Raw genomic sequence first — 17,558 nt, forward strand, 5'->3', positions numbered from 1 at the left:
ATACATACATACATACATACATACATACATACATACATACATACATAATTTGTGTGGACATCTCATCACCTGGCTCCATTCCACAATTAGAAACCTCCACCATGGGAAATCTCTTCTATATCTGATTCCCCCCTCATCTTTGTCTAAACTGTAAGCCAAGCCACAGCAGACTCATCTTTCAAATCACTTTGTGCAACATTGTCTCGACAACCGTATTCATTCTTTAATCCTCTTGTGTTAGTTGTGGTACTTAAAGGCATTTCCACTGAACAGTGATCTTTAGAGAGTCCATGAGGTGAATGATTTGCTTTATGATGAATGATATTCATTGCAGATGTCTGCTGCTCAAAGGATGTATTGATGAATTTCTTCGTGAATGGTGGTAAAGGAATATTTGATGATCTAGTTTTGTTATTAAAGGAAATAGTATTTCTTCTTTAAATGCAGTTTGCTGGGTCAGTCTTTACCTTTTGGTACCATACATTCTTTTCATAAAAGACATCTTTTTACAGTTCCTCTGTGATTAAATTTTTAAGAATCCCCCTCTCCCATGTAACCAGTGTAAATCATTGTAGGTAGAATCCACCCTCTAGTGGCCAAAAGCAACATGAAAGTTATAAAAGAAAGAAAGAAAGAAAAAAAAGAATTTCTTTTTTTATATGTGACTAGGTTGTAACCTAGTTCTGAAGGGAATGTTAAGAGAAGGCTTTTCACAAGAATGGCTACATCAGCATATTGCTAGGAAATTCTCATGATGACAGTCAGTTTAAGATGAATCACCTTAACATATGCAAGTGCTTCTGTGAGGCAGGTTCACTGCAGAATTCACTTGACTTTTGGTGTTCTCTGTAACCATGCTGTACCAGCCATATGTCATCAGCGGTGTCATCTGTGATACGGTTCTTTGTTTGCCTATGCATATGCCTTGGAACAAGAATGCTGCTTGCTATCACAGATCTAACACTGGTGCTTCCAACGCTATTAGAATTTTCCTTTCAAATATGATTTATGATTTATATGCTTAATCTAGAGAAACGTCTGGCTTTTAAACAAAACCTTCCCTACTGATTGAATAGTATACTTCTTCTTTTTTTTTCTTTAATAGCACTTTCTTCATTAGTGATGCCTCTTACTCTGGTGGTTGCTCTCTGTGTCTTTAGGCTTGTCCTTCTCTTTATAGACTTTGAGAGTTCCTTTCCTCCCATCTCTTAAAAAATTCATAGTGAAGTCAGGCCTCTTCTCACTATTCCCTGTTGTCTTACTGTTCAATCAAGGATTAGCCATAGAATGTGCTCATTATTTCCCTTATAATGTGAGTCACTGTTTGAATTTGTCATACTACATGCATAATATCCAGAAAGCATGGATGATAATATTCTTCATATTACACAAATCGTGTACTTCCATTATGGAAAATATAAAATGTAAATATGTACCTTAAGTATATTAAACCAAACCATTGTCGGTTTTGGAAAATATTTTCCCAGGCATTTTAATGTATGTTTGTTCAAACCAGACATCTGTGAATAAAAAGAAAGAAAAGGACTCTTCTGCATTTATTCATGCAAAGGTTACTCTGCCTGATGATTTCATTTTCTTAGTGAATTTAATTCACCCAATTTGACCAGGCATCCTCTCTCCTTACTAATCTGTGTCCTAAGGAGCATAAAATAAAGAGAAAATGAAGGACTTGGGTTCTGGTATTGAGCAGCGAGTCAAAAATTCTGCTTCTCAGCAGGAAACCAGCTTCACCCCTGAAGTTAATCTCGGGATGGTGCTGTAGGAAGGTGGATTTTGAGAAAGTCAAAGATGAACAGCGTGTCTCGTAGTAGAAACTCCTGGCCTTTGAGCTGCTGGGTCAGCCAGCGGGCACTGCAGAGTGCTGAGCTGGTATGGTCTGTTTCGTCAGTGGGGCTGGGATGGGGTGGGCAGTCTTTGCCGCCTATGTGATATGGTGTTTTAGAGAAATAGAATCGGTTAGCATTCAGATGCTCAGGGTGTGCTCAGTGTGTATGAGTCAGGAGCGCAACAGCTAGGTTGTCTGATTAGATGATGTTTGCATGTTGGATCACACGACCACGTGGCAAACGGATCAGGGGCTTATTCTGTGTCACACACTGTGCTAAGTACATCCCTTGTGTCCCAACCTCATGAGCAGAGTCAAGTGCGTGTCCTCTTGTTGACAGGCCAGAAACCTCCTCCTTTCACACATGTTCTTTGTTGTTGCATATTCCCATGAGTCACCTTGATGGAAGGTGTCACCTATTGGGCCTAAGCTGCAGTCACATACCTGGGTGGCCTAGGAGTCCTCACATGTAAACACTCAGTATTGATGCATAGAAAAATGTCTAATGAAGAGAAAATGGTGTCAAGTACATTTTATCCACAAAGGATAACTTGGGAACCAAGGTCTACAATGTCTGAACACCTCTCAAACTCAGAAACTACACTTTGCCTTAATCTGCCTCTTCAGGTGACCCTCCAAGGACAGTGGCCAAGGTTTTATACCAGCAGGTGATAGAGCTCTTTAGGAACCCCTGACGTTTCTGCAAGGGGCCCTGCTCCCTGTCTGCTCTAATTTCATCATGTTCTGGGCTAATATCTTATCCTATGGGCTTTTCTATCTGTAGTTTTGCTCGCTTGTTTCTTGTCTTCACCTTGACAACCTCTGGGGTCCTCGACTCCCTCCCCCACTGTGTCCCTATATATCCTTCTCTCCCCCCATCTCCTTTTCTCTGGTCCTTGCCTACCTCTGGCTTCTTATTTTTACATATTACTTAATTTTTGTTATTAGTGTGTGTGCACATGATGTACGTGGGTACACATGCCACAGCATATGTGGAGGTCGGAGGAGAGTGCTTCTACCTGAGGAGCCATCTTGCCAGTGCTACATATCTCATAACCTGTAGCCGGAACCATCTATGCTGCTTTTTGGCAACAGAGTCAGAGAGTTAATGCTCATGAAAACAAAGTAATCGTTTTCCTCAGATCCTTTCTGTTTTCCTGGGAGGAGCTGTCAGTCCCTTTTGGTCACTTGAGGTTAGCTTCTAGAAAGGGTTTTATATTCCTTCCTGCTCCAACACTCTCTTTTGCCTCTTCCTCCTCATGAGATGTGACTGCTTTTGGAAGTTTGCCGAACATAAATTGGCCTCAGTAAATGCCCTCTTACAGCCCTCAGAATGATGTTGTAGAAGTTGAAGATACAGAAGACAGGAGCCTGGCATGACCTTCACACTCTTTCCTTCTCACCCTCATGTCCTACTCATTATCAGGTATTTCTACCTTTTAAGTAGCTCCTAGCAATGATCAGGCACCACTTTTATCCTTGTTGGGATCCTGTGTTTTTTTGTGGCAGCCTCCACAGTGGTCTCTCTCACCTCAGGCTTTTGAAATAATGCTCAGCCTGTGAAATGAAGTCATTGCCTGCCCAACATCCCTCAGTGCCCTCAGGCTTCCTGCCATCAATGAGTTTCACAGGAATTTGAAAGCTCACAGTCACTCCTATTTACATAATAGGATTATGTCCTCTATGCCTACATCTCTTAACTACCATGGGTGAGGTGGAGAATTTGATCTCCTGGGAACAGGCCTAGACTTGAATCATGGATGTTCACATTTATCTACTCACACCGAAAAGAGGGAAAACCACAAGTTCTTAAAGAAACCTCTCTTTACTCATGCCTTTCTTACTGCAACTTGACTACAAAGTACAAAGAGGTGAGAAGAAGTCCTCTCAGGCTGCGTTCACCCTGCGTTCAGGTGGAGATGGGGTCTGAGCAGTGGCTCTTAGCCTGCTTGGCCCGAGCATATGGCTGCTGGGTTGGGATGATCTTGCCAGGTTTCTCTCAGGCAGCACGAAGCATGAATCGCCCCCTTCTTCCCCCAAGGCGACAGGAATGGATGAGTTGCTGGAATTTGTCACACAACGTGTGAAAGCCATCTGCCTACAACCACAGCCTCCGAGTTTTGGAATTTTCAGAGGGTGACAACTTGATGGGCCAGGCGAGGAAAAGAACTAAGGAGTAAACACTGTGGGCGGCAGCCATCTTCCATTGGTGTTTGTAGGGTGTGGAGCCTGTGGGGGAAGGAGAAGAACTGGCAGTGGGAGGAGGTCTTGCTTCCTGATGGAGCAGCAGGTGTTTGGGAGCACTCTGTTCTCCTGCTCAGAGACCATGGCATCTATGTTGAGTTGATGAGCCAGTCCCTCATGGTGGGCTGTGGCCTCCTTGCCTGAAAAGTAGGGGACGCCCTTCCTGGAAAACAGTTCCACCAGCTCATTTGCTTAGGCCAAAGCACCCCGAGTTCTCAGTGTTCTCTATATGTACAGAAGGAGCACTGTGTGTGTATGTCTGTGCGTGTGCGTGTGCGTGTGTGTGTGTTCATCAGGGACTTGTTAGATTGGCTTGTACAGCTGGAAGATGGGCTTGATCATGCTACTGAAAAGGATGTGATTTATAACTTATGGATGGCTCATTTCTGGAACTTTCTATGTAAAGTTTTAGGACTATAATTTACTGTGGGCCAATGAAACTGCAGAAAACTAAAACTTGAGATAAGGGGAGAAAACTGCAGAGACATAAGTAAGCATGAATCGGAATGTATGGTCTGACTTCTATCCCTCCCCAAATTCATTTTCTGAAGCCCTGGCTTCGGTGTGATTGTCTATGGAGATAGGGCCCTGAGAGAGGTGACTGAAGGAGCTGGGGAGACAGCTCATGTGTAAAGTACTGGTTGTGGAAACGTGAGGACCTGAGCTTGCTGCTCAGAGCCTAACTGTTGGCTCACACAGTGCTAAGACAGATGGAAAAAGATCCAACAAGGTGAACAGCACTGAGGAATGACATCTGGGGTTGACCTCTGGCCTCTGCACACATATTCGAACATGTGTGCTCTTATGCACATGCATGAACACACACACAGAGGTTATTAAAGTTCAGCGGGGTCCCAAAAGTAAGGCTCTGGTGAAGCGTTTATCAACCAGAAGGAAGTATGTAGCCTGCTTTGTCTAGCATACACAAAGCCCTGCATTACCACATGAACCAGGTATGGTGATGCACACCTCTAATCCCAGCAGATGTCCTGGCTTTTGACCTTCCATTCTGCAGAACTGTGAGAATTAGTTTTCTCTTATTTAATCAGTCCTTTCTGTGCTATTTTATGGTTTTCCTAGCAGACAGACACACAGGACAATGTGTCTTAGGATTCACCGCGTGGCCGTGATCAGTTTCTTTAACCCTGTGACTCTGTAAATGGGGAGTAGTTAGATACTTCATTGTTGTTGTCTTTGGGATAGGATCTCATTAGGCGTAGGCAGGCCCTGAACTCACTGTGTAGCTGAGAATGACTTTGAACTTCTCATCCTCCTGCCTTTGCCTCTCCAGTGCTGGGATTATGGGTGTGCACCGCCATACCTGATTCATGAGGTACTGGGGATGGAATGCAGGGCCTTGTCTATACTAGACAAAGCAGGCTGCAATCTCAGCTACACACTTCCTTCTGGTTGATAAATATTCAACACCACCAATACATACAAAGGACCTGTCTTACTTCCTTTCTACTGCTAGGAAGAGACACTGTCACCAAGGTAGCGTATACATAAAGCGTTGAACTGGGGCTTCTTTCCTGTTTTGGAGGATTATTCCAGGACTGTCATGCAGCGGAACATGGTAGCAGGCAGGCATGGTACTGGAGCAGTGGCTGAGAGCTCACATCCTGATCCTCAGGCATGAGATAGGAAGAGACTGGACCTGGTGTGGGCTTTTGAAATCTCAAAGCCAACCCTCAGTGACAAACCTCCTCTAAAACCACACCTCTTAATCCTTCCTAAACTACATCAAATGCAGGAGCCTCCAGGGCAGGGGGCGGAGATTCTCATTCAAATTACCACAGGGCCTGACACCTCTCAGGCACCTCTTAACTTGCCACTGGACTGGGAGAAGCTTGAGATAGAGATCTTGTTATATAGCCTTGTGTCTGGGACCCCTGGGACTCCTGGAATGTCATAGGCACATATGAGTTGCAAGGGGGGGTCTTGGGTCCAGTCAAACTGGATCCAAGAAGCTGTTGACATGGTTGTGAACACTGCAACTGGAGCCTCAGCCTTCAGGCTTCTGTTCTACTAGAGGAAGAAGTGTGGAGAGCTCAGTTAGATTTCAGACAGCTCTAAATGATAAGGTGGAGATCAACTGAGTGTGGGGTAGCCTTCACATCACAGAGCTGAGGAGATGGCTCAGGGGCTGCCTCTACTTGAGGACCTGAGTTCAGATCTCCAGCACTCTCTGCTTTATTTCTCAGAGACAGGGACTCCCACCGAGCCTGAAACTAGGCCTGTTGTCAGCAAGCCCCGAAGTGAACTTCCAATGTGCCCTGCCCCAAAGCGCTGAGGTCAGCAGTGTGCGCTGCCTCGCTGGGCTTTGTTAATGTGGGTGCTGGGATTTGAACTGAGGTTCTTATGCTTATGTAGCAAGTGCCTTAGCCACATCTCCAGCCTCCATTTTTTTTTTTCCCCTATGACTAGCCTAAGTTTTCAGACCCTGGGCCTACTGCCCTGGTCTAATTTATTTGCCTGAATTATCAGTGGGAGGTGGCCGCCTCATTTCTCAGAGCCCTTCTCTTTTGGAAGGAATGCCATTTAATTGAAAGAGTACAATTTTGGGCTCTTTGGCAACCAGTGTGAAAGGGTGCCTTGACATTTCTGTAAAGGCATTTAAATGTTACTGTCTCTGAGGAAACAGTTTTAGAATATGAAACCTTTATTCCCGTACCCCCCCCCCCCCCAGCCCCTAGCCAGGCAAGGAAGAAAAACACCACCAGCTTAATTATATCTGTAAAATAACGTGCACGTTTGCTACTCACGATGCTACGGGAAGATAATGGTACTACAGGCAAATTACAAAATAATTATGGCTAATTTCATGAAACTTGCTTTGGGGTTTTTGCTGGTGTAAATGGCTCCTCACTTTAGATGGCAGGGTTACATGCAGAGCCTTATGTTATCTTTCTTGATTGATAACAGATCTATGGGGAGAGCAAACAGGACCGTCTCCCATCGGCTTATAAAGGTCCCTCTCATAGGTGCGTGACCAAGCCCAGGGCTTTGGGTATGCAAGGCAAGCAGCCTACCAACTGAGAAACATCCCCAGCCTCATAAAAATGCTCTTATAATTAGGAAAAAGGGGCCCAAAGACACTTAATTCTCTGTCTGTATGTTGTGTGCATGTACAAGTATATGCGCACGTAATTCATGGAGTGTGGAGGCCAGTTGTGTTGTTCCTCAGGCACTGTCTACTTAGGGTGACTGTTGCTATGATGAAGCACCATGACCCCAAGCAATTTAGGGAGGAAAGTGTTTATTTGACTTACACTTCCTTATCGCTGTTTGTCACTGAAGGAAGTCAGGACGGGAACTCAAACAGGGGAGGAACCTGGAGGCGGGAGCTGATGCAAAGGCCCCAGAAGCGTGCTGCTTACTGGTTCGCTCAGCCTGCTTTCTTCCCGAAGCCAGGACCGCCAGTCCAGAGATCACATCACCCACAATGGGCTGGGTCCTCCTCCATCAATCACTAATTAAGAAAATGCTCCATGGGCTTCCATGCAGCCTGTCCTTATGGAGACATTTTCTCAGTCGAGGTTCCTTCCTCTCAGATGGCGAGAGCGTGTGTCAAGTTGGCATAAAGTTAGCCAGCACACAGGGTCTCTCGAAGGCCTGGAACATGCCAAGTAGGCTAGTGTGGCTGGCCAGCGAGCTGCAGGGACCCATCTTGTCTGCCTCCCCAGCACTGGGATTACAAATGTGTGCCACCACTCTTGGCTTTTTCAATTTTTTTTTTCTTAATGTGCATTCTGGGGAAATAACTTAGGTTTTTGTGCTTGCAAGGCAAGCAATATGCATGGCTGAACTCTCTCCCCAGCCCCTAGTTCCTTATATATAAAGTATTTATTGTGATAAGAAGCCTAGAGCATGATGTCTCCCTTCTTAACCTGATTTTAAAGGTGCGCTGCAGAAGTGCTTGCTGTCTGCACATTGCAGTGCAGCGCATCCTTAGAGTCCATTCACCTCACCTCACTGAAATGCACTACACACTGCCAGCAGCTCCCAGTGTCCCTCTCTCACACCCCCGGAAACCACCATTCTAGGATTTGCTCCTGGGAATTTGACCTCTAGCTGTACAGGTCGTAGTTCATTCTTCCATCACACCTAGCATAATGTCTAGATGGTCCATGTTGTAGGCAAGGATAGATTTTCTTCTTCTTTTATCCCAAATAATGTTCTATTGTGTGGCCACAGAACATTTTTTTAGCCACTCAGCTAGCTGTTGGTGGATGTTTAGGTTGTTGCTATCTTTTGGGTATTAAGAATAATGCTGTGATGGATGGAGGAGTGCTAATATTTCCCCTAGATTCTGCTTTGAATTCCAATAAATACCCTGAAATGCAATGGCCTAATCATATAGCATTTTTATTTTAACCCTTTAAGAACTAGCATATTCTTTTCCATGCAGCTGTCCCATGTTATGTTCCCATCAGCACTGCACAAGATAAGCTATTTATGATGAGTTTAATGGTCAACACAATCTAGAATCACAGAGAAAGAAAGTTTAAGATTGTCAAAGATTGTCTAAGAATAAAGCTGCTGTAAACATAGTTGAACAAATGTCCTTGTTGTATGGGTGGAGCATCTTTCTGGTATATGCCCAGGACTGGTATAGCAGGATCTTAAGGTAACACTATTCTCAATTGTCTGAGAGAGTACCAGATTGATTTCCAAAGTGGTTGTATGTTTGTACTTGTACAGCATGGAGGAGGGTTCCCCTTTCTTTATATCTTCACCAGCATGTGCTATCACTTGAGTTTTTGATCTGAACCGTTCTGATCGGTGTGAGATGGAATCACAGAGTTGTTTTGATTTGCATTTCCCTAATGACTGAGGATGTTGTGCATTTTTTTTAAAAATGTTTTTCTGCCCTTCGATATTCCTCTTGAAAATTATGTTTAGTTCTGTACCACATTTTTTAATTGGATTATTTGGTTTGCTGGAGTTTAATTTCTTGAGTTTTTTCTGGAAGCAACCAAAATGTCCCTCAACTGAGGAATGGATACAGAAATTGTGCACATTTACACAGTGGAGTACTGCTCAGCTCTTAAAAACAAGGAAATCATGAAATTTTCAGGCAAATGGATGGAACTAGAAAAGATCATCCTGAGTGAGGTAACCCAGAAGCAGAAAGACATGCAGTGAATCTACTCCCTTATAAATAGATATTAGTCATATAATACAGGGTAACCATACTACAATCCACAGACCTAAGGAAGCTAAGTAACCAGGAGGACTCTAGGGAGGATGCTTAATTCTCATCCAGGAGGGCAAATAGAATAGACACTGGAAGTGGTTGGAAGAGAGGGAACAGGATAGGAGTCTACCATAAATGTCCTCTGAAAGACTCTACCCTGCAAGGGATCAAAGCAGATGCTAAGATACACAGCCAAACCTTGGGCAGAACACTGGGAGTCGTATGGAAGAAGGGAGGGTTAGAAGGACCTGGAGGGTACAGGAGGGTACAAGGAGATGAACAAAGCCAACAATTCTGGTCCCATGGGGGTGTGCAGAGACTGATGTACCAAACAAAGGCCATGAATGAAGAGGACCTTAACCCCCTGCTGAGATGTAGCTGATAGGCAGCTCAGTCTCCCTGTGTGTGCCCTAGTAAAAGGAGCAGGGGCTGTCTCTGACATGGACTCAGTTGCCCATTCTTTGATTATTTCCCTTTGGTATGGGGAGCATTGCCAGGGCAACAAAGGAAGAGAATGCTAGCAGTCCTAATGAGACTTGATAGGCTGGGGTTAGATGGCAGGGGAGGAGGGCAACCCCTTTCTGAGAAATAGGAGAGGGGAATAGAGGGAGGAGAGGGTGAGACCAGGAGGAGACAAAGGAGGGGGCTATAATTGGGATGTAAAGTGAATAATTATAAAAAATAAATTTAAATTAACAACAATAACAACAAAACGCAAAGATTGTGTAAGTCAGGTTAGCCAGTGGGTGTCATGATCACATTGATTAAAATGTGAAGACCTGCCTACTGTGGGTGGCACCATGCCCTAGGAAGGGGATCCTGGGTTGCGTAGGAATGGAGAAAGTAAGCTGAGCACTAGCATGCATGCATTAACTCATTGCTCTTTGCTCTGACTGGGGGTGTTACTAGGTTCTCTCAGCCTCTACCGCTATGACTGACCTGCAGTGATGAACTCTGTCATGAGCCTTGAAGCATGAGCCAAGTAAATCCTTTCTCTTTTAAGTTGTTTTTGTCTGGTATTTTTTTCATAGCAACAAGAAAAAGAACTAAGATAGGTTCCAATTTCTTCTGAACTTCAGCAGCTCTTGTAGATCTGTTTTTTTTTTTTGTTTATTTTTATTAATTACAATTTATTCACTTTGTATCCTCCCCTCCCAATCCTACCCTCCCTTCCCCTTCCCTACCCATGTCCCTCCCCCAGTCCACTGAGAGGGGTGGTCTTCTTTTCCTTCCTTCTGATCCTAGTCTATCAGGTCTCATCAGGAGTAGCTGCATTGTCTTTCTCTGTGGCCTGGTAAGGCTGCTCCCTCATCAGGGGGAGGTGATCAAAGAGCAGGCCAATCAGTTCATGTCAGAGACAGTTCCTGTCCCCATTACTATGGAACCCACTTGGACACTGAACTGCCATAGGCTACCTCTGTGCAGGGGTTCCAGGCCATCTCCATGAGTGGTCCTTGGCTGGAGTATCAGTCTTAGAAAAGACCCCTGTGCCCAAACTTTTTGTATCTGTTGCTCTCCTTGTGGAGCTCCTGTCCTCCCCAGGTCTTACTATCTCCCCCTTCTTTCCTAAGATTCCCTGCACTCTGCCCAAAGTTTGGCTATGAGTTTCATCATCTGCCTCGATATGATGTTCTTTTTTTTAATGGCCATCCTAACAGGTGTGATGCGGTATCTCAGTGTAGCTTTAATTTTACTTTCTTGATGACTAGTGATATTGATTATCCTTTTATATACCTGTCCACCGTTTCCAGTATTTTATACTACAGACAAAAGTCAAGTGAAACTTGGATTAAAGGCTTAGGCTGTTGGAAGAAAACAGGAAATTCTTTATAGTTCTTGGCGATGATTTCTGGAATATGACATAAAAAAGTGTAGGCAACAGTACTATCTTAGTCCATGAAGGGTCAAATAGTAACTACTTCTTGTTGGTAGGCTGCTGGGTTTCTGCTTTCATAGTGTGGAAACAGACACAGCCAATATGGCTGGATGTAGCAGCATCTCAGTAAACCTTTATTTGCAAAAATAGCCTGGGAAGGATTCGGCTTGTAGGCTATTGCTTGATAAAGCCTTTTTGCTCCAGACTTTTGTGCCTGTGTACTGCCGGATGCTGAGCCAGCTCTCCACAGTTGATGCCAGTAACAGCACTCCCACCCATCATGGTGACAAAATGCCAAACGTCCTCTGGCGGACAAAATCACTGTTAGCTGTGACCTTCTTGCCTAGATGACTGAGACAACCTGATAAGGAGTCCAGGAGATGCTTTTCTAAGATTACAGAGTGTGGGGCAAAATAGAAGAGCCTACACACCCGTGGTGTATTTGTCTTAGGTAGGTCAAGGTTGCCTCAAAGGGACCATTATTACCACCTAAATTTGGAAAGGGGTTCAAAAATAGCTGTGGCGGTAACACAGTTGCAAAGTGCTCTGTTAATGATGGAAATATGAGCTTAACCTACTTTCTAGATAGGCACAAGAAGCAAAGCATTGGGCACGCTAGTATGTTCTAATGGGACTCTGAGCTGAGGGCCTTTTGTCAGAAAGGCCAGGCCGTAGGGTAGGGACAACCAGCAATTCTAATTCCCGCTTGTGCAAAGGTTTATTTTTTCTGCTTATCTGAATTCAGAACAAACACAGGCTGAGTGAATTTTGAAAGCACTCACATGGTTCTCATTGTTTGGACGGGGCCAGACAAAAAATGGCCTGGTTTCACTGCAAATTGGCAATAACACATGTTTTTGAAAGTTGGAAACAGCATAATGTCTCATCTCAGAGAATGGTGTCTTCTTGTCTTGTAGAATAAACACCTGTTTTGCAAAATAGAAGCATAAAAGCTGTTTTTATAAAAATTGTTGGGTTTCTTTTCTTTATTCCTATTATTCTCCAGTAGTTAAAAAATTAAGTACAATTTGAAATCGTATAACATATAGATTTGTGTTTTTAAACAAACAAGAAAACAGTATCAAAACAAGCCCACATCCCACCAAAAAATTCAGTTAAACCATTTTGAAATTACTTTCTCTTTGGATTTGGGGGGGGGGAGGGAAAGCTTCCTTTAATATTTTTTTCCACACAAATGCATTTTTCTTGCTAACAAGGGGAAACAGTGCAAATTATCCCTAAAAGGAGCTGTTCATGATCATGTCCTGGAAATGCTGCCACCTCAATGTCTCCTATGACTAGAGCTGATATATTTGGTGACCGACTTCTCCAATGCCAGAACCCTCGGAGTCATATGGGAGAGGCCAGTACGCTTCTGTTCTTGGGGCCATGAGAAAATCCGTGAAGAATTGCGCCTCTCAACAAGTCACATTTCCATGTGCCCCCGAGGACCTGGCTCCTTAAAGCCCTCCTGCCCGGCCCCCTAGCTTCTGCCGACTGCCTGGTTATCCTCTTTTCAGAGCATCAGAATGTAGGATTTTGTGGGGTACACCTGACAACAGCTGTTCCTTTCTGTCCCCAGGTTATCATGGCCTCTACTGTGAGGAAGAATACAATGAGTGCCTGTCTGCTCCGTGCCTGAACGCTGCTACGTGCAGGGACCTCGTCAATGGCTATGAGTGTGTGTGCCTGGCAGAATACAAAGGTGAGCCACTTCTCATGCTTTCTTGGCTCTAAATGGTCATGCCACATGGAGCCCTCAACTTAGTAGGTAGGGCCCCAATTGGAGCACGGATTTGTTTATGATAAAAACCAAATACTGAGGCTGGGATAGTCGATGGGTTCAGGGAAACTCATTTGTAACTCTTAGGCTTCCTCCTGATAGACTGAGAAACCCCTCCCCTGCCTTTTTCTTATATGCATCTCTGTTGAATGCATATAAAGATAGAAACTGAGAGGGTGGTTAAGGCATACTGGCAGAGACAGGCTAAAGGCCATGGCTGGGAACAACAACAACAACAAAAAGCGTGTTGGTCTCCATGGCTTGCTGGGTAAAACAGGACACCCTTGGTGGGAGGTGGTAGAGCCTCATGTATTGGCAAAATGAGTTCTTACTAAACAAGTCAGTTGGGAGGCAAATGTTCATCTGATTAGATGCCTGTTATTGTCACTCTGACAGCTGACATCGATTGGGTAGTTATCGGGTCTGGACCACATGCATGTTCTAAACATGCACGTGCATTCACTCATTGAATCCTGCCAGCAACCTTGCAAGGCAGATGGTGATGTGATCATGAGCTGGCCGGTGTGGGTCAGTTCCTAAGGCCCTTGGCTTCTAGTCATGGTGTACGAATGGCATGGCTTCATGTAAGCCCAGATGCTCACGTTTGAGAGCTACAGCCTGCATCAGCTGGAGCACGAGAGCTGCTCACTATCTCTTGCACTGTTCTCTAAGCCAGAGCACCAGGGCTGGCTTTAGCTTTTTGAGATTCTTCTGTGGCTCCACTTATATCTGATTCCCTTAACCTTTTGACTCCTTTCACTGCTTACTTGACGGCCTCCATCTGCCTCTTCCTGCTTCTCTTTCATGGGCCCTCCTCTATTTTATGATCTTTCTGGAAAGCTTTTAGAACTGGCACACTCGGTGAGGGCTCTGGATGCGAATGTTAAAGCTGGGACAGGTTTTTATACCCAGAATTATCTGCTGTTTCGTTTGGAACAGGATACCCAGTGAAAGCCAAAAAGCATCCACTCTTTCAAATCCACAGGGGCAGATGTGTTGGCTTCTCCTTGTGGCTCTTCAGCTGTGGTCTCTCGGAGCATGGAGGAAAAGGGCAATTCATTTGATTCTGGAAAGAGGAATAAAAGAATAATGAACCTGATGGCCTAATGAACTCATCTTAACCATGCCACAAAGTGCTCAGACAGATTTCTATTTTCTCTGTATAAAGTACAAGCAGTGATGCTTACAGAGATTTTCCTACCCTTCAGTAATAGAGTTGGTACAAGCGGTAGGCTTAAAACAATGGCGACCTCCAATATTCTTTAGTTTATGGAGCAGGTCTCATCATTATAAGTAGCAAAACCATTAAGCAGATGTATCCTGAGTATGTCCTATCTTCGACCTTTAGTTCATACTGTCTTTACTAAGCAAGAAAAATATAGTTGTATGCAAAAGCCTACTGATGTCCCTGAAAATTCAAAGGCTGTGATGTTGACCTTTCCCATGTGATCTCCATTCATTCTCAGCGTAGTTGTCCATATTGTTGCTCTAAAATCACAGCGCGTCTTCAGAAGCCAGCATATCACTGCAAACACACACACCTGGCTCCACCTCTACAGGATAAAAGAAAATGATGATGTGTAAAAATCTTCACAGATAGCCTACCTCCCTTTCCTCTGCTGCGAACTCAAACTCAAGCTCTCAAACTCAAGCTCACATCAGCATCTGCCAGCAGATCTGTTATAGCTCCCTGCACCTTTACAGTTTGTAATTCCAGGCTTAAATTGGGGCCCACGACTTGCGTTTCTGGCACATTCTCGGGAGTGCCTTTGAGAACTCCACCTCATGAGCTTAGCTGGAGCAGCAATTGCTAGAACATTAGTTATTCTGTCCCGTGTTAGCTGCCATGTGCTGATCATCCTGCTTGAGTTCAATGCTTTCCCATGTGCTGGGAGACAGGACCTTCCATCTGTCCAAGAAGCTCCCTCTAATTACCTTGCTCTCAGGGCATCTGCAGTGTTGAGTATACACGTTAAATGTGTTGCCTACTGCAAGAAAGTGTAGGTTATAGAAAGATAGCAGCTGAAGGTCAATTTCAATGTTCTTGATTCCTGGAGGTGAGAAAGTTGTATGAAGATGAGGTTCTCAAAGCATGCTATAGGAGCTGGGAGGTTCAACTTATAGTTGGAAGAGGAGGTTGGATCCCAGGGAGAACTGAGGACTTAGGGAACTGATGACTGAGGGGTGCAAAGGACCCCTGAGTTTGTGGAGTTGAATGGTTGTGCTGTGAACATACCACACGTGACCTCAGGAGGCAGAGTTGTCACCTCAGTTCATAGCTACTGGCTGCTCTTTAAGAGAATTGCACAGTCCAGAGGCGCTAATCCCTTCTTGTGTGGCTGAAGAGAATGGAGTTATCCCAATCACACCAGCAGGCCCGGAGAAATCCAGACTGAGAGGCCTCTCTACTCTAGGCCACAGAAGACAGGACTCAGCTGGCTGCCAATGTAGCATCAATTTTCTGACTTGATGTCCTCCTCCAGCCCCTGCAGGGGAAGGAACCCATACCAACAACTCAACAAAGAAGAAAAACTGAGACTCTAAAGACGCAAGAGGGGAAGTAAAAAGCGATGTGTCATATCATACTCAGAATTGAATTTGAATCTGGAAAGCCAAAGAGTGGAACTGTTTCCCGATAGACATAAAAGTACAAGAAGATGGGAATCATCTGAGGAAAGATAGGAGCTATGGAGAAAAGATCCAAGGGTTCTGGAGGCCGAGACTCCAGAAGGCAAAGAACAGTCAAAGAACAAGGCCAGCACCACAGGGCTCGACCTCAGAGAGCATAAGAAACCTGGCTTGCAAGTGGGATAGATTCAGGGTGCCCAAAGAACATGAGGTGCAATTTGAAATTTCCTGGTAGAAGTTTTAACTCATGGTCCAAGCAGAGCATTATGTAAGGTTTTGCGTGGGTTGTGCAGGTTGCATATAAAACGAAGAGAGTACCGGGAGAGTGGGCATCATGGCAGCCATGTTTGGAATGGTAAAGGACTGGGGGGATCAGAGGACCACCTAAACTTGAGGACAAAGGAAAGATAGTTCAGTCAGTGAAGTGCTTACTTGAGTTCAAGTGCAAGGACCTGAGCTCAGTCTCCAGAATTCACATAGAGACACCTTTAATCCCGGAAGCAGCAACAGCGGCATCTCTTGGGCTCCCAGGCCAGCCAGTCTAGCCTATTTGGTGAATTCCAGGCTAATGAGAGGCCTCACCTCTAAGGAGATGGCTAGTATTTCTGAGGTTGTCCGCTGGTTTCCATAAGCACTTACACACACATGCACACTCACGCTCACATGCCTAGAAGTAAGAAAGCGCCGTACATCCAAGCATTCGGAAACCTTGCCATCACCTATCCTCCTTGGGACTGCGTTTGTAAGAGGCGTCCTCAGGAGACATTTAGATAGTGAAAGGGGAAGAACAGGAGGGATGTGGGAAGACTGATTTAAATGCAGGGAGTGACCCAGATGGATGAGAGCAATGTGACTGTGATAATTTAATGGCGAAGAGAGTCTCTCAAAATAGGTGCAACTGCTACACTAGCTAGCTGCTGCCATACAGACGCTTACAATACACCAGGCTTAGGACATGGCTTTGAATATACCTTAGTCCTGTTCGTCCAGCATGGCTTATGGACTTCCAGGCCCAGAGTCCTTTAGGCCACCTATAAGGAACAGCCTGAGCTCTAAGCTAAGGCTAGAATCCAGAAGGGTAAGTTCGTGAGGACTCTTAGGGCTGGACAGAATTTGTATCTGGCTGTGGAATTCATGACACCTTGCTTCTTCTTTCTTGCTCCAGATTCTCAGTGTCAGTAGAGGCCTGGATCCCCTTAGTGGCCTTTGTGGTCAGGGTGGTCTTGAACTTTAAATGTGTCTTTAAAAGCTCTGAACTTGGGGCTGGAGAGATGGCTCAGAGGTTAAGAGCACTGTCTGCTCTTCCAGAGGTCATGAGTTCAATTCCCAGCAACCACATGGTGGCTCACAACCATCTAAAATGAAATCTGGTGCCCTCTTCTGGCATACTTAAAAAAAAAAACTTGACAGTGGTGGGTCATGCCTTAATCCCAGGAGGCAGAGGTAGGCAGAACCCTGAGTCCAAGCCAGTTCCAGGCCAGTGGAGGCTACACAGAGAAACCCTGTCTCAAAAAAGCCAAATCCAAAAGCTCTGAACTTTCCAATATGCTCTGGAGTAGAAGTTCATGTTTAAGGGGAGGGGATTACATGGGGCATGTCACAGGGACTCATGAGGGGAGGGGATTCAAAGAGCTGAATATGTAATTTTAATTCTATATAATTTTAATCAAATCTCTGTGAGGCTGGGGAGTCACACACATGCATGTTAAAGACCTCTTCCCCAAGAGCAGATAGCACATTAATTATCTTTCTTACTGCTGGAGTAAAATACCTCACAATGTCAGTCCAGGCTTCACCTTCACGGCTTCATACAATAGCCTCTCGGGGCAATCTGGCAGGAAGTCCGACCCTATCGTATATTCCCTGGTGTTAGAGGTTCTCTGAGACTTTGGCCCCAAACTCCATGGATCCCTCAATCTTGCATCATCCATGCCTGTAAAACCAGTGCCATGCGGTTGATGCTGTGGAGTGCTGCCAGCTT

General features: G+C 44.8%; 1 protein-coding gene across 1 annotated transcript in view; it reads left to right on the top strand.

Annotated features, from left to right (window-relative positions):
• Positions 1–17,558, top strand: part of Dner (delta/notch like EGF repeat containing) — a 281,432-nt gene that overhangs the window by 220,728 nt on the left and 43,146 nt on the right. Inside the window, exon 9 of the mRNA XM_055616991.1 lies at positions 12,749–12,871. Coding sequence (XP_055472966.1) covers positions 12,749–12,871 — 123 coding nt within the window. The remainder of the gene's footprint in view (positions 1–12,748; positions 12,872–17,558) is intronic.

Source organism: Psammomys obesus, unplaced genomic scaffold (assembly GCF_907164565.1).
Source record: "Psammomys obesus unplaced genomic scaffold, mPsaObe1.curated_primary_1811, whole genome shotgun sequence".
In the NCBI taxonomy this organism is placed as follows: domain Eukaryota; kingdom Metazoa; phylum Chordata; class Mammalia; order Rodentia; family Muridae; genus Psammomys; species Psammomys obesus.